Source organism: Mesoplodon bidens (assembly GCF_964165515.1).
Source record: "Mesoplodon bidens genome assembly, chromosome: 5".
NCBI classification, from domain to species: Eukaryota; Metazoa; Chordata; class Mammalia; order Artiodactyla; family Ziphiidae; genus Mesoplodon; species Mesoplodon bidens.
In genome coordinates, this window is record NC_138161.1 from 116,448,474 (window position 1) to 116,470,682 (window position 22,209).

At 37.8% G+C, this 22,209-nt stretch overlaps 1 protein-coding gene across 1 annotated transcript; it reads right to left on the reverse strand.

The window, feature by feature from the left end:
* Positions 1–371: 371 nt before the first annotated feature.
* Positions 372–15,550, reverse strand: DAZL (deleted in azoospermia like; the record flags this gene model as incomplete). The annotated part of the gene is made up of 12 exons (XM_081235364.1): positions 372–425; positions 3,305–3,403; positions 4,744–4,857; positions 5,684–5,734; positions 6,468–6,539; positions 7,946–8,085; positions 8,176–8,239; positions 8,690–8,741; positions 9,300–9,391; positions 9,652–9,798; positions 11,611–11,658; positions 15,227–15,550. 12 exons carry the CDS (start codon positions 15,548–15,550, stop codon positions 372–374), a joined length of 1,257 nt encoding a protein of 418 aa, XP_081091490.1.
* Between the last annotated feature and the right edge of the window lie 6,659 nt (positions 15,551–22,209).

Genomic DNA, 22,209 nt, shown 5'->3' on the forward strand with positions numbered 1-22,209 from the left:
GTATTTAAACCATCAAAATTCTGACCTTTCAAAATAGGTTTTCTAAAACAATTTTTCTGAAAATCAGCATTTGCTTTTAAACTCTTAAAATGTCAATTAAAAAAATCCTTACAGATAAATCTTAAAGTTATTCCTTTCAGTCTCAAATTTTTTTTACTTTTAACCATATATTCAACACAGAACCAGTTTCTAAGTAAATGTCTAATGAAAAACAGTTCTAATGTAAATAAAACTAAGCAATCTAACTTGTATAGAAAGTCTGAGTGTGATTTATCAAAATTCAGAATTAAATCTCTAAAATAGTGGAAAAACTTTCAGTCTCACTATTCAAAACTTCCAACTTCCTGTGAGACTAGAAAGTTAGCAGAGGATCAAACAGACTTAAGCACTGCCCGACTTCTTCTGAAGTGATGAACTCGTTTATCCTAGAAAAGACAGGAATACTCCATTTTACTTCACTGAAAATTCCTATTACCATTATGACCTAAGACAGTTGAAAAATATTGTACTTAAAGCATTTATTTTGGGTTTAAACACTATAAATAATGAAAGAAAAGTGATCCTTTTGGGGAAGCATTCCTGAACTTTGTGATAACCAATGTACCAATGACCAGTTTTATTCAACAATTTAGTTAAAAAAGAAATATCAGTAACTCAGAAAAAGAGGACTTAGAATCAATACCCTTTTATGTAGATTAACTCATGATTTGGCAGTGATGTCCCAAAAAGACAGCTGGTGAAAAGCACATGAGATTTTTAAAAGTCCTATTTTTACTAAAATACGTCTGACAGAAATCATGGCTTGAGAAGAGTAATCCACTTCAATCTGAAACCCTATGCTTTTAGGTTAAAAGACAAAAAGTTCTGGCATATTTAAAGGCATATCCTTAACCTGTAATGAAGATATATAATTTTTTAGGAAATGAATAGAAAAAGTATATGCAAAAATTTCCTTTCACTTTATGTTGCTTGCAGATGTGCAGATAGAAGAAATGAGGCCTTACAAAGAGGAATGGAGCTGAGTAAACCAGCAATAAAATAATAGTATTTCTTCTCTACACTTTTAGCTTAACTGTGCCCTGTTCCTAGGGATTAAATTCCGTTGTCACATAAAGAAGGGTGACTTCTGGAAATTATGTAATCTGTTAACAGGGTAATATCCTATTTAGGTTAAAGCCCAGAAAACTGGTCACAAACTCAAGTATCTTCAGAGATCAGGCAGGATATGAAAGATTATGAAGGAGCTGGAATTTATCATGGCAACAGTGTACATCCTGCCTCAGTGCATTCTAATTCAATTAAAACAACAGTAGCAACATTTAGCTTATCAAAATAGGTCTAGATATGCTACACAACTTCTAACTCTTAGCTCAGAGGAGCAGAAAATTTTGTAAGGTTCAAATGGAAACTTTTAATACCAGGTAAAAATTCAAGCTTAAAGACTTGCTGGTTAAAGATTTTCTGCTTTGCAAACAAATCCTTTAGCACTCCCTATTTAACCTGCAGAACCTTGGGCAAAAGTAAGCTGTCCTACAGCTCCCAGTTCTTTCCTTTTAAATTGTCCTATGCAGAATGAAACGAGAACAAAGATCAACTTTAAATGAATGGGTTTACTCCCCAATGAGAAGGGGGTTAAGAACTTAACTCTGCTACAGCTCTAGTCTTCTGCATTAAAGGAACTCCTAAGTATTTCTTTTAAAAACAGTTTAAGCTTTATCCTATTTCCATTCATAGATGGAAAAAGCTATTCTCCTTTCTGTTTTTTTTTTTTTTTTGTGGTACGCAGGCCTCTCACTGTTGTGGCCTCTCCCATTGCGGAGCACAGGTTCCGGACGTGCAGGCTCAGCGGCCATGGCTTACGGGCCCAGCCGCTCCGCGGCACGTGGGATCTTCCCGGACCGGGGCACGAACCCACGTTGCCTGCATCAGCAGGCGGACTCCCAACCACTGTGCCACCAGGGAAGCCCTCCTTTCCCTGTTTTAAGATACAAAGCAATGGCTTACAAATGGTTCCAAAATGGTGAATTTTGGAAAAATTCTGGCAGTTCCTTGGAAAGTTAAACATAGTTACTATGTGACTCAGCAATTCCATTCTTAGGTATATACTCAATAAAAACGTATGTCCACACAACAACTTGTACACAAATGTTCATAGCGTTACTCATCAGAGCCCAAAAGTGGAAACAACCCAAATGTCTATCAAATAAGTGATGAATGGATAAACACAAAGTGGCAGATCCATAAAAAGAAATGAAGTCCTGATACATGCTGTAACATTGATGAACCTTGAAAACATTTCGCTAAGTGAAAGTCAGTCACAAAAGGTCACATATTATACTATTTATATGAAATATCCAGAACAGGCAAATCCTTAAAGAAAGGAGGTTAGTGGTTGCCTAAGGCTAGAGAGTTTGGGGGAACAGAGAGTGACTGCTAATGGGTAGGGGCTTTATTTTGGGGGTGATTAAAATATTCTAAAATTGATTGTCGTTATGGTTGCGCAACTCTCTTAATATTCTAAAAAATATCGAATTGCACACTTTAAATGGGTGAACTGTAGGGTATGAAAATCGTTATCTCAATAAACCTGTTACAAAAAACAACAAAAACCTTCCCTTCACTAAAAAGCACAGTATTCTTCCCCCATTGAAGCGACCTGTTCCTTTCCATATTCAGAGACTCAGAACTTAAAGGGATCTTAGAGACTCATTTCAGACTTGTAAAAACTGGAGCCTTAATAAGATTTAAGTGATTTGTCCAAGGTGATAGAACCAGAATCAGAAACCAGAACTTTCTTAAATTCAAACACCCATATTCTTCTCCACTTTACCAACTCTGAATCAACTTCCATTTCTTTCTACTCAGCTCTTTTTACTACTTCATTTTACGTCTTTTCTCCCCCCAAAACACTGTTCAAGCATCATCTGAGTGATCGATTTCTTTTCTTCTCTTTAGTCTAATATCTACGTACTCTTAAGTTGTGCTTTCTGCTTCTAAAATTTTCTCTTTTCCTATTTGGTCAAGCCAATATTCTCATTCAACTCTCATGAACCCTATCAATTACAGTATAGGCTTCTGCTAAAGATATCTTCCCTAAGGGCAAACTACACTATATCAAGACTTGAGCAGCTAGAATACACTGCCACTTAAAACTCACTCACAGATTTACTGGGTTACAGTCAAAAGCTAACAGTTCAATTACTGATATATGCTCTATGTAGTATCAAAATATATATACCACAGAAAAAAGATACTTTATGGCCGACAACTGTGCTTTTTATCCTGTGTACTATTCCTTTCATACCTTGAAGTAGTCATCTTGAGTAACAAAGGAGTTTCTCAATCTGTTCTCTGGATTAAATAGACAAGATACCACTGTCTGTATGCTTCGGTCCACAGATTTCTGAAACACAAAAGTTTTCGGTAAAGACTATTCCTCCTTTTACTCACTGGTAACAAGCTTTTTGAAAAAGTTTAATGAACACATACACTTATTTCTAAAGAATTCTCAGGTAATTTTGTAATACGTGCCACGTCACTTAGTTTGTTAACTTTTGTACCAAATTTAAGAATAATTTCAGAAACTTAGTGATAGAGTACTGATTTAAAAAGCTCAGTCAGTCAAGCCCTAAGATATTTGCTTCAGCCTCTTTAATTTTTCCTGTTAGATAAAAAACAGTGAACTTCAGGCTCCCTGGTGGCACAGTGGTTGAGAGTCCGCCTGCCGATGCAGGGGACACGGGTTTATACCCCGGTCTGGGAAGATCCCACATGCCGCCGAGTGGCTGGGCCCGTGAGCCACGGCCGCTGAGCCTGTGCATCTGGAGCCTGTGCTCCGCAACGGGAGAGGCCACAACAGTGAGAGGCCCGCGTACCGCAAAACAAACAAACAAACAAAAAACCCCAAAAAACAGTGAACTTCAACATTTCAAGAAACATTTAGGTTAAACTTTGGTAATATAATTATACTGTAAGTTATTTCGATATTTTTTCAAATTTTAAGTTGTGTAACAAATCTGGGAATTTTTTCACCCCACAGTTCAGTAGTTCTCAACATTTTTCCACTGAGAAACACATGAACGAAGTACACATACTCCAATGGGAATCATCCAATGTTATGCACATTCCAATCACATCAATTACTTCCATATTCTCACCCATACAAGAAAACACAGAATTCAAGAGTGAGGGCACTGTTATAGGGATCTGCTCTAATGATAAAAAAGAAACAACTCTGCCTGTTTTAGTATTTCAATTACTAGTGGCTCCACCACTCTTGAGAGCTGCTACCATATATAATGTTATGGAGAGAATACCGTAAATAACTGTATATTACTATTTAGCTAAATAAATGTTTAAACTGGCAAAAGACAAAGTAGATATAATTCATACTAATCCCTCTTTTGAAGAGTAGGATTCTTGAGGAAACCAACCCATTGCACTCCACCAAATCACGTTAATATTTATTAAACTACGGTTAAAAAACAACCAAAAAAACCCCAATGAAAACAGAACAGAGGGAAGGACTAGTGAATCAGCAACTATATATACACACTGAAAGTTTGGGGATGCCTAAAATTTCATTAACTTTTACGTAAATTGCAAAGTTATTAGTCAATGACTCAAGCTCTGTAATGTATTTAAATTTGGGCAAAGATGCTTGCTTCTCAAACGGCCATTATTAAAACTTGAAAAAAATAAATATAAAAATATAAATATTAATAAGCAAAATTAGATGTTTGCCTTTTGTGGGCCATTTCCAGAGGATGCAGTAGCTTCATGAACTGAGCATTCACTTGGCAAAACTTCAACTCCTGGATCAACTTCATTACAGTGGTAGTTAACAGCTGTATAAGCCTACATTTAAAATGGTAAAAGTGTAATTAAAGAGATGTACATTAGATACATTTCTAAACAATCTATTCTTCAAAATGGTGAGTTGACACTGAAAGTCTAAATGTGGATTGTGAAGTTCAATTACATTATTTCAGAAACTATTTGAAACTGTAGAATTGAAATGCAATAAGGCAATTTTTATTTTGAAATGTCAACACAATCAGAATTAGGACAATTTCCCTAAGAAAAAGGAACTCCAACATATAGTAAGGGAATGAGAAGGGAATTTCCTAGTGCCTGAGAATTTCAGCTCATACTATATCCTTTGAATATCCAATCCTGATGAAAGACAGAAGGTAACAAAGGCTCAGGTGTTTTAGAGGTAGCACCCTCTCTTTTTTCCTTTTCTTATATGACATATAACAGTACTGACAGCAAAACATTTTTGCTTCTCTTCATCACATTTTTTTATGGCTAGAAAACTAGAGGCAGATTCAATACTAATTCTAAATCCCTGGAGTTAGAATTAGCATAGTTATTAATACTACCTTTTTTGGTTACATATTCTATCAACAAGTAACTGAGCACTTGTTGTATGCAGGGCAGCCATTGCTTAAGTACACACACAACCACCTGAGAAACAAAAAGCACAGTTTCTCCCATGGGAGTATATACTTGGATTGACAAGAAATAAAACATAACACAATGTAAAAGAGCATTTAAAATATTTCTAGGCATACTTGATATGGCAAAAGGTCAAGAAATATATAACAGCTGAACAATAAACTACTTTAAAATATATAATAGTTAAACAGTAGGAAGTACATGTTTCGCTAATTCACCTTACCGGAGAAATAACGTAACTCCTTTGTTCCCCAACAGGCCACTGTGGTGGCATCTTAGGAAAAAAAAGGAAATAATTATTTCAATATACCTTCACGTTTTCACAAAGATATGAGATAGACAATGTTGAGGTATCTGTCATGCTGGCTCCTTGACCTTGTTATAATAAAAGAAACAAAATGGAAGAATAAAGTACTTTGTTTCTGATACCTAAGGATTTTATTGTTACTTTCATATATAAACTCCATCTTTTTCTCAATTTTCTGGAGTTGGTCTACAGGAAAACTCAAACATACAGTTCTTTGAATATATTACCATAGATATGGTCATATCCATGGACAGAAATTCAGAGAACTACTATCTTGTAGCAGCCAGCTAAAATAAACACTATCAAACATAACTGGAAGTCAATGCTCTTAAGAATTGAGTAATCATTTTATTTCAACCTATGCCATTAGAAAAACTCATTAAAAGTCAGCCTGGATGTTTCAGCTGTTTGACAGAAAAGATGAAGAATACATGTTGAAATGTAGAAGGCGACACCAAATCTTGTAAGACAGTACAAGAGAAAGCTTCTTCCTAAACTCATTCCTGTAAAAAGCTTCTTGCTAAGCTCATTCCCTTATTTCTAAGTAATAGAGAAGCCCTAATTCTAGACTAATTCCAACTTATTTTTTAAATTTTAAGCACACTCAACTACTTTAAACGACAAACTATTAGGGAAATTTACATAAATAAAGGCCTCAATAATATTCCAATATAAATCATTTTGATCCCTCTTAAATTACCTGATAATTATAAACAGGCAGCTGATATCCAGTGATAACCTGAACTGGTGAACTTGGATAAGGAGGATAAGCCTGAAAATAAATTTTACAGAAAGAATGAATGAATGAGGTATATTTTTAAAAATCAGAAAGAAGGAATATTATTCCCAATGTAACAAAAATATGAAAATAAGGAAATCTTAGTTTTTTCATATACAATGCAAGATTCTATTTGAGTGACTGGCTTCATGAAGAAATAAGTATTCTCTGTCAAATGTTAGTCTTTTGGGCTGGGAGAAGGAAGAGATAAATAAGGTAAGTGACTGATTTTGCCAGCCTAAGTTTACCTTATCTGTGTATTTATTCCCACCCATTAGTTCTTTCTTACATGATGATAAGACTCTATTAGAATAGATTTCCATGTTAGAGTTATATTAATACATGTGTTCTCTTTTTTTGTAAAAATACTTTTAAGCAGTTTTGTATTCCTTTGACAGTATTTCGGGGTAACATGGGATCCTGCTACAGACTTTTTGGCTCTTTCTGTATTTCACTTCTAAAAGTTAAGGGCAGTGTATTACCCCAAACTAGAAAAGAGACAATACAATGTCTTATATCTTTCAAAAGGTATTTATTGATTGAAAATATCTAGGTAGTAGCATACATAAATATACCAGAATAGGTAATAATACCTCATAGTAAATGTTAGGAACAAGTAGGGCTTTTCTTCTAGCTGTGTTTTAAGTAAAAAAGTAAAAAAAGATATATCCTACACTTCAGGTAGATGGAAAATGTAAACAAATGAGAGACACTGCAGAACTATTTCACTATTATTTTGTTTCTTTCTTTTCCTAAAATGTCTTTTAAACTGAAGAAAGTAAACTGAACTAAGAAGAAAATAAATATTATCAATGGGAGGCAAGTATTCCAAATCCCACTTCAAATATTAAAGTAACCAAGACAAGACAAATTATATGCCAGAAACTCATAGAGTTTACAAATATAGTTAAGTCATCAGATAGTTATCCATTCTAGAACCATAATACATCCAGAAATCAACAATCTATATGAGGAGCCATCTGGAAATCATTGCAAATAAAGAATAGCTGACCCTAGAAAAGAACAAACCAGGCAAACACATGAGGAAAGCTGCCTTCAAATATTCTAGGAGTTATCTGGGAAAAAGAAAAAAAAGATATATTCTATGTGGCTACAGCCATCAGTTCTAAGATAAAGGCTTGCAAACTATATAGAAGCAGATTTTAGCTTAGTATAAGAAGTAACACTAAGAATGACAGATTTCTAACAGAAGTAACAGATGTCCCATCACTCAAAAATATTCAAACAGGAATAATATTGTCACTTATTATGGAAATTGTTGACATAATTCCACAGAGGGTAAGAAGTGAGACTGGCTTAATTTTTAAGGTGCCCCCATCTCATTGTATAAGATTTCTAATAGAATACACAAAAAAAACAGGAATGTAGGTAATTCTTACCTGAACATACTGAGTTATAGGACTCATCACGGGTGGCGGCTGCATGTAAGCTTCCGTGTGTGGATTACTCCAGACACTCTGCAACTGTGGTGGAGGAGGAGGATTAAAAACCAAAGGACGTGGCTGCACATGATAAGCACCTTTTTAAAGAACAAAAAGAAAACAAAGCCTATTTTTAGTTCTCTGAAAAGCTACAAGTGTCAACGAAAACAACTGCTTTCTTTACTCACAGAAAGTTTGTTTCCTGATGGCAGGGCCCAGTTTCAGCTTTTTACCATGGAAATTTACCTGTGACTGAAAATAAAACAGTAACAAAACTAGAATCAATGTCTAAATCTTTACTTCCAAGACTTTGGTAAACACCCAAGTTCTCTAAAATTACTACTATCGGAGAAGATCAGTGCTAAGAACATACCAAATCAAAATTTATCAGCCTGAAGATACCTTACTTACCTTCACTACTCTAATCAAATGTTGAGAGGTATTGTGGAATTTGATCAAAAACCTTTACTCTCTGGTCTCTAATCTTTCCTGTCTCTGGATCATGAGGCTGGATGCCCAATCAAAAATAAATAGGTTCTCACAAGTTATGTAAGATTATTCTAAGTCTGGATTTCAAACATAAAATATATTTATTTCTATACATTATACAAGACTGAGTAAATATTCAGGACTCAAAACAATACTGAACACTGCATCCATAAGGTAATTAAGAGATTTTTTTTCCAAAAGAAGATTACTTACCTCTACTATCTTCTGCACATCCACGTCATTATAAAATGAAACAAATCCATAGCTAGAAAGGCAGATAAATGAGTATAAAATCACTACCGTTAACAGTACATGGTTTGAAACTTCAGTATTCCATGAAATAATTGACAGAATAATGATAAAGGAGGAAGAATATACTGAGATAAATAACTGTAAGATATACATGATAGATCCTCTATAAATACTGTTTTATTTTCCTACCATCATCTGTATCAGAATGCACAAAGATTAACAGAAAATTCATACCTATGAACCTGAATTTAACTTACTATCTATGGTAAGATGGTTAAAATTTAAGATACTGTGACATGTGTGAAGAAAACAATTCTTCAATAAAACTGATTAATCCACTTAAGTGAAACAAATGAAGATGGGAAACATTTCAATACAAACACTAGGCAAATGATTAAATAAAAGAGCTGGCAGCAAACTTTTATCCTCTATATGAAAGAAATTACAAAGTAACAAATTACATTTATACAAATGTTAGAATACCAGAATTGAAATTTTATTTTCTGAAACTCTATAGGTGCTATAGTTCAGGTATTTATTATAATTTATATTGAACATATGTTTCACTTACCCTTTGGACACACCAGTTCGATCTGTGATTATCTTCACTTCTTTTACTGAACCATATCTAGCAAAGAAGCTTCTAATTTCGGTTTCATCCATCTATGAAGAAAAATTTGACTTCAAGATTAAAAATTCAACATTCAAAATTTTCAAGTATACTATAAAGAAGATTTGATGATGTGGAAGTACCTCCTCCATGTATCCCCAAACTAGCTGTAGTTCTTTGTCAAAGATATTTTTAGTTCCTATTAGGTTAAACATAAAAACAATCCCCCCCAAAAGCCTTATGTTTACAACAGGGCCCAAATCCCACTATTCACAGAATACTTTTAAAAATAAATGAAACATGAATACAATACCCTAAAATCAATTCCACCAACGAAAACAGTGTTCGGCATGATTCTGCCTTCTGGTAAAACATAGCCTTGGCTGGTGGCAGTTGATGAAGACTGGGTGCTGGCCTCTCTGGAGATGGTTGAGTTTGGAGTGTCAGGATCTGCAGCAGACTGTAATTTGGAAAGCAGATATCACCACTAGACATACAGGCTAAAATCACAGATGATATGAAATATAATTTATGTTTTTAAAATACAAAATATTTTCATATAAATTACTTTGATTGTATATTAGTCATCAATATAGCTTAGTTCAGGCTCAAGGTCTAGGGTAATCAGAGTAGATCATCATGAAATTTTAACAGAAGGGTATATAGTATTTTCTCAAACCCAGTGTCACTCACCACTATCCCTGGTACAGTGCTGTGGCAGAATACTGATTTTATATTGAGTTTGTGAAATACTACGTGAACTGGTTAAGTAATTAGAATTGTAAAAAGTAAGGTTACTAAAATCATCCTGTTGTACGTCAATAAGCAAATTCTCATTTTTCTGAGTACCTTACTCAAAAGTATGGTTTTAAAGATAACCAATTTTTTTTAAGTTGCATCAAAAGGAAACAAGAAAGTTTTAAACCAATTTGTTTTGCCTCATCTTCCTATTCACCAAAACTAACACGGACTTTATAATTTTAACACTCCTTTGTTAGTATGCCTGCTTTACTTTGGAAATGGATCATGAAAACATCATTTGCTCACATTATCATAGCTCCTGCTTAAAAAAAAAAGGGTTTATAATCCTTTTCCCTAATGATAGGGTGTTCATAGCATCTTTAAAATAATGTTTTTCTTCTTGAATAATACCAAATAAGTCCTACTGATAATTCTAATTTTCACAATGGGCTGATAGATACAAATGATATCATCTTTATTTTCAGAGACCCACACAAGAAACTTATTATTTTTCTGAATTCTGGTCAGAACTCTGTCTTTAGGCTTCCTACGCTAAGATTAATGTAGATTTTTCTGAATCAGGATTTACTGGTAATACATATTTCAGAAACAAAAACTGATTTAGCCAGGAGATCTAAAAATTGATTTAGTCAGACGTTCGTGTCCCTTACTAAGTTATAAATCACTTACTTGGCAGTTGTTTACCTCTTGGAAAACTGCTTTGAGAATGAAGTGAGATAACGTCTGTGAATTCATCTTGTAAACTATAAAGTGGTATGCCAATACAAGTTAGCATCCTGGTATCTGAATTTATTTTCAATAGGTTAAAGAAAGGTTTCTTTCCTGGTTTTACGATTTATGTACTTATTTTGTAGATACTCTACTAATTAACAACTAATTTGAGTTGGAACCTCAGGAAACTACTTTATGGCACATTTGCTCATTTGAAATTCATTTATGAAGTGCCTATTGATTATAAGTAGTAAATACAAAAGGCTGCAAGAGAGAGATATAGCTATTACACTTCAGCTTGTGAAGGAAAACAAAAAGGACAAAAGAAACCAACTGATACATATTTTTTAAAAGATAAGCAAAATAATTTTTACAGAAATTAGTTACAATAATGAAAAGCAGGTAGAGTTCCTACTTTGTTAGGTGTTAGAAATTACTGATAAATTTAAGATTCTACAAACTGCTGTACTAATTAGCTATGAAATCAAAATTGTTAAATTACCAAATTTGAGTGTTTGGGCTTTTCTCTATTAATTTGTGTTCATACTTGCTATTCAGTGTTTCTGTTTGAATAGTTCCTGATTCTTTCCTTTAACTATGGTACAGTGATATTCCAAGAAAATAAAATCAGAGAAAGTAAAAACTATTTCTCAAGCTTTTCCATTTTTTAATGTTTTATAATTTTATTTTTTTCTGAATGGGAACATATTATGTAAGTCACACACCTTGAACTATCGAGAAATTTGACTAGATTTCCCTTCGTGACAGACAATTTACCAATCTCTTTCAATTAGCTCACATTCAAAAACCCAAAACAGGAATAAAACAAAATAGTGGTTCTGAAATTCTTATAATAGACTTTTTCTCCTTCTCAATTTCCCCTTCATTTGTGGATGAACTTTGGATACCTTTTTATTTGACAAACTATTTATAGTATTAGCTGTCTGTGAACCACAATGGATAAATGTATTTTAAATTAGAGGTATAACATTAGACCAGAAAACTGTACCAGATTATAAAGAGTTATGATAATATATTGATTTTCAACCAGGGAAGATTTTGTGGCCCAGGGGTAATTTTTGGTTGTCACGATTGAGGGGTGTACCTGGTATCTGGTTGGCAGAGGCCAGAGATACAGTAAGCATCATATAATGCAAAGGAGAGCCTCCCACAACAAAGAATTATCTGGCCCCAAATCTGCACAGGGTCACAGCTGAGAAACCTGTGATAGTGTTGCCAGAATTGAAGAGGGAAGTTCTAATTTTTTGTGTTTTTTTTTTGCGGTACGCGGGCCTATCACTGTTGTGGCCTCTCCCACTGCGGAGCACAGGCTCTGGACGCGCAGGTTCAGCGGCCATGGCTCACGGGCCCCACCGCTCCGTGGCATGTGGGATCTTCCCGGACCGGGGCACGAACCCGTGTCCCCTGCATCGGCAGGCAGACTCTCAACCACTGCGCCACCAGGGAAGCCCGGAAGTTCTAATTCTTATATCCTATTTACAAAAGTAAAATTGATGTTTAAGACAACTAAACAGTAATTTGCGAAAAAGAAAAAAGCCATTAGATATTATAGAAAGTTTGGTTTCGGGTTGTACAAATTGACTGTCTGCTTAACTGAAGTATTAAGTATAAAACTGATCAAATCATTTCACTAGTGTCATTATGTCTTAAGGAAGGCATCGTTATGTCCGTCCTAGTCCTGAGCCAGCAGATGGTGCTCAAAGCTAAACTAAGGAAAGTACTCCCTTTTAAGACGCCTGAAAAACAGGGATTTTAAAACTTTGCCTGTGTGTGTATTTACATAGTTATAACTTATATATACAAATCCAGAACCATACACAACCTTTGGTTACTTCTAAACTATTGCCAGAAATACTTCATAAATGAATTCTTAGGCTAAAGCAAAGTTTGGTGAGGAATTCATCTTACCTACCAACAGCATGTAGAAAATAAACTGAATGTAAATTAAATGAAAGAAGTAATTATTTTTCTTAATTACACCTTCAGGTGAGTTGATGGGTTCTGAAATGAGTAATTCTGGAATATTAAGTAGGGGTGAACTTGGAGGCCATCATATACACAATTCTCATCACTGCTATTCACAGTAATATATTCCCTTTTATATCTGGATGACCAAATGACAAAGGTAACTAAAAGCTGGAAAAAAAACTTTATCATTACTAAAGCTTCTGGGATGTCAGCTCTTTGACATTTTATTCAACTATTACACCTACATGCAAGCAAACTGAAATAATTTGCAGTCATCAGTGTCATATCCACAGAAGGAAGTAGTTATTAAACAGAAAAGGAAATTCTATTAAGGAAATAGTAAATGAAAATCAGAATAAAAACCCTTTAAGTAAATCAAAGAATGGACTCGGGGGGACAGGGGGAATCCAACCAATAAACAAACAATCCTGGGAAAGCTAAGCAAGAAAAAGGCAAGAATACAAAAATACACATTAGTCCTGAAAAAATGGGATATGAGTACAGATTAGAATGCTCTGTAGGAGTAAGTTTGGAAATCTTGATATGACTAACTTTCCAGAGAAATGTAAACTTTTAAAGACAAACTTAAGAAAGAGCACTCAATTCCTGGGTCAGTTTCATTGGGAGTTTTCCCAAACTATGAAGAAACAGGTAATTTTTGTGTGGAGGGCAAGCGGGGTCTTAAGAGGGGGCGCACCTAGACAGAAACAACGGTAGACAGGAGAGAGTGGAAGAGAAGGAAAATTCAAATATTTTAAAAAATTTTTCAGAGAAAAGAAGAAGAAAGAATATTTCTCAATGCATTTTATAAAACTAACACCATTTAAATAACAATACCTGGTTAAGGTGGTCCACCCCTGCCCCCAACACTGAGATGCAAATTTCTAGCAGCATACAAAAAAATATACAATTAAGAACTGTTTACACTGTAAATTCAAGGATGGTTCATTCTTAGGAAATCTGTTACTGTAATTCGCCACTGCAAAAGCATTTGATAAAATACAGCATCCATTTCTTAATTTTTAGAAAACCCAAGTAAAATAAAAACATCTTATTTTCTATTGATCTAAGTCTAGGCTATCATCAAGCTTAAAGTGAAACATGGTAGTAATTTACATTAAAATTAGAAATAAGGGTCTCTCATCACACCTATAATTTTTTTCCTATACATGACTAATATGTTAATATAGAGTTGTTATAAATCACCAAGAAAAGATAAATATGCAAATAGAAAGGTGGACTAAGAATTAAAAAAAAAGAAAGGGAAAAAGCTAATGACAAACTTCAACTTCACTAATGATAAACAAAAGGAAAAGTACATCAACACAGTAAAATATTTTCCAGTTATTAGACTGGCAACTTTAAAAAGTGCAATACCTTTCACTGCAAAGTGTGTGGAGAAGGGGTCACACTACACACCATCAGTGGGAATATATACTAGTGCATGCTTTATCAAGAGGTACTAAGAAAAATGTATAACTCAAAATTGTTATAAAATGGGCATAACCTTTTCACCCAGTGATTCCACTCCTGGCAATTTATTTCAAGTTATTAACAGATAAGCATGCCAAAACATTTGCACAAACATACTCATTATGGTATTGTTTTAACATAAACAAATTATTCATTATAAGAGAATTGGTAAAATTAAGTAATGGTAATATAAAAATATATAATTTTTGGTAAAATAACTAAGTATATATTCAAAATTATTTTAAATTTCTCTTTGGAATAAGGCCCACAACACTAAATGAAGAATACAGGTTGTAAGATAGTATTATATAGCACAGTAAAATTTTTATAAAATAAAATGTACCTATATATATGCAATACATGCTTGAAAACAATCTGGAAGGGCATACGTACATCTAAACTTCAATAGTGGTTAAATGCTGGGATTAAGATGGACCTCTACTTTCTTACATTGATTACCTTCCAAAGAGTTAATGTATTAGTTTTGTATCAGAAAAAAAAATCAATAAAGTTATTAGCATTTTCCCCCCTTTTCATCTAAAAAGAGAAGACAAAGTTGGAAATAATTACAGTAACTCCGATGATTGATTATTGATATGGACACGTACATGACATAATTATTACAAAGTTACATACAACCACAAATTTTTACTTTAAAATTTATATGTTCTAATAAATTGTATATAAATTTCCTCCCTTTACCTCTATAAAAACAGAAAATAGTACACTACAGACAACTACACATATATAATACACCTGTGACTTGATGGTTGATCAAAAGTGTTCTCAGAGTTGTACCTTGAGGTGGTGAAATCAACTAAATGCACTTAACAAAACTCACATAAATGTCACCCAACAGAGCATGTAATACTCTAGGGACATTTTGTTGAAGGTTTCTGGTTTCTCTTGGGGAAAAGTGTTCTCTGGGTTAAAAACTGCTAGACTTCCCCAACCTGCGGACGCTCAGAGGCATGGACAGGGCCGACCTCGTAGGGAAATGATGGCGTCGGGTGAGCTTCCGCCCCGAGGTCCCCGCGGCCGCCACTGCGCAGGCACGAGGCTGCCCCAGGGGCATCACAGGCTCGAGCTCTCCAGGTCCCGCCCCGCCCCCACTCCGGCTTGGACACGCCCCCAAAGGCCCCGCAGGAACCCCGACCCCAGCCCCGCGGCGGACCCGTGGGGCCCCGCCTCCCCAGGTGGCTCGGGCCTGGCTTCCGCGTCTGCGCGCAGGCGCCCCCGAGGCCACGCCACGCGGCGCTCAGCAGGCACGACGCCATCTCGTGGCGGCCGCACCGCCTGGCTCCTCAGAGTAAGCGCGGGAAGGGAGGCTTCTGGGGTGGGGTGGGGTGGGGGTGGGGTGGGGGTGGGGCGGAGCAGGGTCCCCGCCCCCCAGTCTGGCGGCGGAGGCCGGACGCTCCTCCACACCCTGGCTGCGGTGGGGGGATGGCCGCAAGCCTTGCATGTGCTAGGCGGGGCCCCGGGCACTCCCTTCCCACAGCCAGGCCTCCCGCCCCTCCACCGGCCCTCAACGCCCTGCAGGCCGTGCTGGACCGCCTCCCCTTCGCCCTCAGACCGGGCCCAAGTACAGGAAAGCCGGGTAGCCCCGCTCTCGGCTCCTGTCCCCCACCCCCTTCAGCGCCCCGGCCGCCCTGAGGACCCCCTCAGGCCTCCTCCACTCACCATGATGGCGGCAGCCCGTGTTCCCACAGAGGGGCTCGAGAAGAAGCTGAGGCTGGTTTCAGGCACCGGGGCTGCTGTTAGGCCTGCTCGTACCCCCCGCCCGGATTGACTGGGCAGAGGAAGCAGAGGTGGACGAGCGAAGAGAAGCGGAGGCTGCTGGCGAGGCCGAGGGGCGCAGGGCGACTGAGGCGTGGCCAGCGGAGCGCCCGGACGTGGCTCCTGCGCAGGGTGAGGGGGGCTCGTCGTAGAGGTGCGTCAGCCAATGGGCGGCCACGCTGCCGCCCCCCATGGCGGGGGGCGGGGTGGGGGGCTCGCGGGGCACGACTGCGCCGGCCGGGGGTCACGCAGGGGGTGCTCGCGGGCCGGCATCATGCCCCTCTCCCCCTGCCCCAGGCACCGGCCCCAGACGAAGGGGCCCACCGACCCACAGAGACAGGCATCACCCCAAAAGTGCCTTAGAGGCACGCCTGAAATAAGTATGCATTCCCAAATATGTGTTAAAATTAAAAACAAAACTTTAATGTGTCCAGGCGCTGGTATCAAAATGGCGTCCTGAAGTTACAGGATTAGCATGATCGATGGCGATTATTCCTATCATCGGCCGCAGAATCAATTGAAATGCCAACAGAAATAGAAAATAGAAACACGTATATGGAGAACAGGTAGGGAGACATCAAAAGTCCAGAAACTTGGGCGACTTTTTGTCAAGTCTGAGGGAGATGGGGTTGGATTGGAAGGAACACCAGTTAGGGCAGGCCAACTTGGTGTTCAAGACGTTCATTCTTTCAAGAAATAGTTATCTAGGTGTGCGATTTGCCGGATACCCAAGGTGTAGGAGTGAACAAAACAGTCAAACATTCCTTCGCTCCGGGAGTTCAAGTTGTGAGGGGAAGAATTTTTCTTCTAGGCCTTACAGGAAGCTAGGCCTGTCTAGAGAATTCTAGAACTTTATCAAGGTCGGAGAAACAGGGGGCCTAGAGCAAGGGAGAGCTGTGGGGCAGTTGGTGGAGCAAGTCACATAACTTTGGGAACCACTCCAGCACCCTGTATCCACAGGGGGTAACTGACTGTGACTTTTATCCTCTAACTTCACTTTGGTACTGATGAAAAGTTAGAAAATGTTACTTTGTGAGCTGGCAAAATGGTGGTCATCTGTAACCGGAAAACTGACCACAAACAGCATCACTGGATAATATAATAACTTCATGTCTTCAGTTCAATGTGCAGTTAAACTCAAGAAATGAAGGGAAATCCCAAGAGGCCAGAAATCAAAATAAACTGAAAATCAGAGAGCAGTGACTTGTTGAACAGATTCTTCTCCGCCCCTGGGTGTGAGGGCTGGAGTGTAGGGTGACTAATCAACTGGTTTGACCGGGACCTTCCTGGTTTTAGCCCTGAAAACACCCAAATTCTTGGAGACCAGGTCCAAGGCAAACCAGGAGAATTGGTCATCTTAGGTGTGGGCAAAACGTTAGTTTCTGTAACTTGAGGCCTGAAAGTATAGGGACAGGAGGTAAGGGTCTGGAATAGCTCAGGGTGGGAGCTGGTACTGAATACGCTACAAAAAGCCATTGTCCCAGAGAGACATCAGCTCAGGAGAAGGGTGGACTAGGGACAATGTAAAACACCCAGTGGACAAGCAAGTGAGGAAGCTTATCCCATTTCTGGGTGAAAATGAAAATTATTTAACTCCAATGAAATTTTAAAATCCTAGACCTGCATTTCATGAGTTTGGAGTTTGGAGTTTAAATCTGGAGCACTTATGTGGCGTTGGGATTTCAAAAGCTAGAAATTGATTCCCCTTAACCTTCGCCTCCTCCCCACAAAAAGATCCCAGACAGGGTGCAACTGGAATGCCTAGCAGAAAAAAATGTAAAACCAACCTGGAGGGATGCTTCCGTAAAAGGCTGAAAGGGATTCTCATGAGAAAAGAACCCTTTAAAGTTAAACTCAGAGTGAAAACTTATAACATACCATTTACCATGAATAAGAATGGCAAACGATGAAGATTAAAATGTCAAAAACTTAACAAAAGAAACTTCTTTTGGAGTGTGTGTGCATACGCCTGGGCACATGTCTTTTTCTCTTATTTGGAGTCATACACTCTATGTATATTGTAAGGTGATTTTTCTACTATGTTATAACTTGTAAACAAAGTCTCAAACCAGTAAATATCTTTGCTCTCCTCTCGATAATTCAAAGACCTTAGGATGTTTTAAGTTGGCACACCCCTCCCAATTTATAAGCTATTATTAATCACTACTTTAGTTCTATCCTGTTTTCCTTTGAATTAGACATCATGTTTTTTAAAGCCACCTGCATGTGTAAAAATATTTTGTTTACCATTTCTTTGCATATCTCAGATCTTTCTTCTGCATTGTTTTCCTTGTGCCTGAAGTAAGTTCCATAGAATTTCCTTTAATAAGTGTGATGTGTGGTAAACTCAGGTTTTTTCCCACCCGAAATGCTTTTATTTTGCCCTTGTTCATTGAAGATAATTCTACTGGATATAATTCTAGGTTAGCAGTTGTCTTTTTTCCTCAGAATATTGAACATATTATTCTGTTATCTTCTGGTTTCTGTTGCTACTGAGAAATCTGCTATCAATCTAATTGCTGGTTAAGATCTGTTTTTCTTTGGTGTTCTGAAATTTCACAGTGATGTGACAAGGTGTACAGTTTTAAAATTTTTTTCGCCTTAGGAGTTTTTGGGCTCTCTGGATTTGTAGATTAGCTTTCAAGAATTCTAAAAAATTTCACTCATTTTCTTGTCAAAGATTAACTGGTTAGGGAATTTAACCTATTTTTCATATTCCATAAGCAGTTCTTACGGTGATTTTTGTTTAGCTCATGACTTTTTCAAAGGTTGATAGTATTTTCTTAAAACCTTATGGAATCGTCACGTAACATAGAGAAAAAGAATTGATTTAAGATTAAGATTGACTGTTACTATTTCTTCTTTTTTTTTTTTTTTTTGCGGTACGCGGGCCTCTCACTGTTGTGGCCTCTCCCGTTGCGGAGCACAGGCTCCGGACGCGCAGGCTCAGCGGCCATGGCTCACGGGCCCAGCGGCTCTGCGGCACGTGGGATCTTCCCGGACCGGGGCACGAACCCGTGTTCCCTGCATCGGCAGGCGGACTCTCAACCACTGCGCCACCAGGGAAGCCCGACTGTTACTATTTCTATGTGTTAAGATTGGTAGCATAATTCACATAAATTCAAAAATAAATCTCTATATTGCTTCCTTATCCTCCAGGACTGATAGGGAAGTGAGAAGAAAAAAGACTGATTTTTAAACTCCTCTGCCAGTTCTTTTGTGCTCTTAAAGCCTGTGGCTTTGGATAGAAGGCTTACAATTAGCAGTATAAACACTCTTAAACTTCATTCATTTGCAAACCATTTTCATATTTTAAGTTGTATCTGCTCTGAATCTCTATTTCATTATTTACCTAACTTTTTAAAAACTGACTTGTCATAAGCAAAAATATTTATGAAATCACATTTATTGTGTTAGTTACTTTTTTTTTTAGCAATGCATGTTAAAATATATAATTATTAACATTTAAAACAATATTGGTCTGTGGATCACTTCAGATCACACTTTCCCAGAGCAATAGAAAAAGACTGGATTAGGAGAACTTTTTATCCAGTCTCTGGATATGCAAAGTTAGGTCCCAGGAACTAGTGGGTGGAGTGTCATATTGTCCTTCATAATAAATGGGAGTAATTCGATCTGAAGAGGGAAACCAAGCAAGGCTGGAAAAGTGGAAATCTGGGAATTTGGAAAAAAGGAATAAGCTTGCAAAGTGAAAAGTTGGAGCCTGCAATGAAAGATGTTATCTGAGTACATTGGAGTCATCTGGAGGCTTTTAAAAGTTCACATTCCCAGGCCTTACCCCAGACCAATTAATTCAGGATGAGACCCAGACATTAGTATTTCTTAAAAAAAAAATGTTTTCTCGAGTTAATCTAATATGCAACTAAATTTGAAAATCTTTGGTATAGAGCTTTGCTACTCAAAGTGTGGTCCTCACACCAGCAGCTTTGCATAATCTGGGTGCTGTGGAATCTCAGGCCCCACCCTAGACTTACTGAATCAGAATCTGCAGTTTGATAAGATCTCCAGATGGCTCACAAACACATGAAAGTTCAGGAAGCACTGACATAGAGAATATTTGCCCTAAACAACTTGCATTCTTGGATTTGAGAATCCCTCACTTTACAGGGAGAGACTGCTTTCCCAGCCTCTCTTTCAGCTAGACCTGGGCATGTGACCTAAACAACACCAATGAGAGGCACCTACCCTAAATTTTGAATAGGGGACTAATTATGCCACAAAGCAGTGACAGCAGCAGCAGCCCTGGCATCAGTCAGAGCAGCGATATCCACTGAGGTCAGCTGTGCAAGCTGTGATGCCATTCAGTAGCCAGCAGTAGCAGCTGAAGCTCCTTCACTGGACCAGTTCTGCAACATGATTCCACATGTTGTTCCTTCAGACACAGACTTCCAACCTGGTTCTTCAGTCCTTTATGAGATTCCTTTTCTATTTAAATCAGCCAAAAGTACTGTGGCTATTGCTTGCAACAAAAAACCTTTACTGAAATAGGTGGAGAGTGAGGTCAGCCAAAGTGCTTTTAAGTAGATGGTTAACAGCCAAAAGATTTATGGCTTTTTGCTCTGACTCCATAACACAATACCCCTCTATTGCTTCCAACGTTTAATAAGGTTCTACTACATACACAAAGGCTTTGTGCCAGTGGCGTTTTGTGAGGGCCGTCAAGAAAGTGTCTCTTTTCCCTCTCCGGAGCAACATAGTATAGACAGGGACTGCACGGTCTGCAGCAGGATGATCCACAGATGAAATAATTCATCAGGAACAGAAGCTTGGAGCCAGAAGTGACCTGGAAACCATAAATCATACTTTCAGAATTCCCAGAGATATAGAAAGAGATGTGTGCTATACCAACTGCACACTGAACTCTGAGCCAATGCCATTTAAATCTCAAGGTATGGTACCTTAGCTTCTATTGGGCCTATATTCACATGGCCCAGCATAGCAACACACATCTCAAGGGCACTTATGTGTACTTGCAGAGATGTCTGTCCACTGAGCAATGTTGCTTAAGCCCCATTTATTCACCTTTAACCCTAGTACCTGCATAATAGTTTGTTCATTTAACACTTAATCTCATAAGCAGGTTGCCTGAATTTGGGGGTTGGCCTGAGCCACGCTGACCTAATCTTCACAGTGGCTTCAAAAGACCTGCCTAAACAGATGACCGTGAAAGTGACTGACTTATTAAAAGTAACAATAATGACAAAAATCACTGATGCTGATATGGTGCTTACTACGTACCAGGCACTATTTTAACCGTCTTACTTCTGTTAATTCATCCAATCTTTATAATAATAATAGGTACTATTATTATCATCCCCATTTTATACAGAAGGAAGCAGAGGCACAGAGAGGTCAAATAACTTGCCCAAGATCACACAGCTGGTAAATATCAGAGTGGCAGTTTTGAGCCAGTCTGGCTTCTGAGTCTGAATTCTTAACCATCACGCTGTGTTAGCAAACTTTGTGAAAGATGAAAGGGCTGATGTAGTGGGACAAATTAAATCCCTGACTTCCATGAGAGTAGCCAAGTAAAGAGGAAGGTTGGGAGTCTTTTCTCACTTTAAAAAAGGTTTTTTAGTCATTTCTGATATATTCACATTAATAAGTAGGGCCAGGGACCAGGACTTCAGTGGTTCCATCAAAATGAAGGAAAACCCCCAAATCTACATTCAAACCAACCTACACCATTGAATTGCTCCAACACAATTGGCCCTTGAGGAGGCTACCTGATTAACAGAAATTTCCCTCTGAACTTTGCCGGTCAGAAAACCTTCTAGTCCTTTTCCCAAGTGTTGGGGTCACAACTATACTGTTTGACAACCTCATCTCCAGCCCTGACTCACACTGCTGGCTGCCTACTCACGCTTATACTCCTCGCAATCGCTTTGAAACTGCTTTTTTCTGAGTCAAGAGGCATCACTGAGCAGACATTTGCAAATCAGAGAAGCAGAGGCTGTTTTACACCGTGGAGGAGCAGGGAGAAAAGGCTGGTAGAACTCACTCTTCTCATTTTCCTCAGGCCTAGTCAACTTCACCTTCATTTCCATAGTTTTTCTGTATTTAAATGTTTTCTTTTCCTTATCCATTTTTTTCAGAATACAAGAATACATTTCCCTTTCTAAAGAAATGAAAAACATTA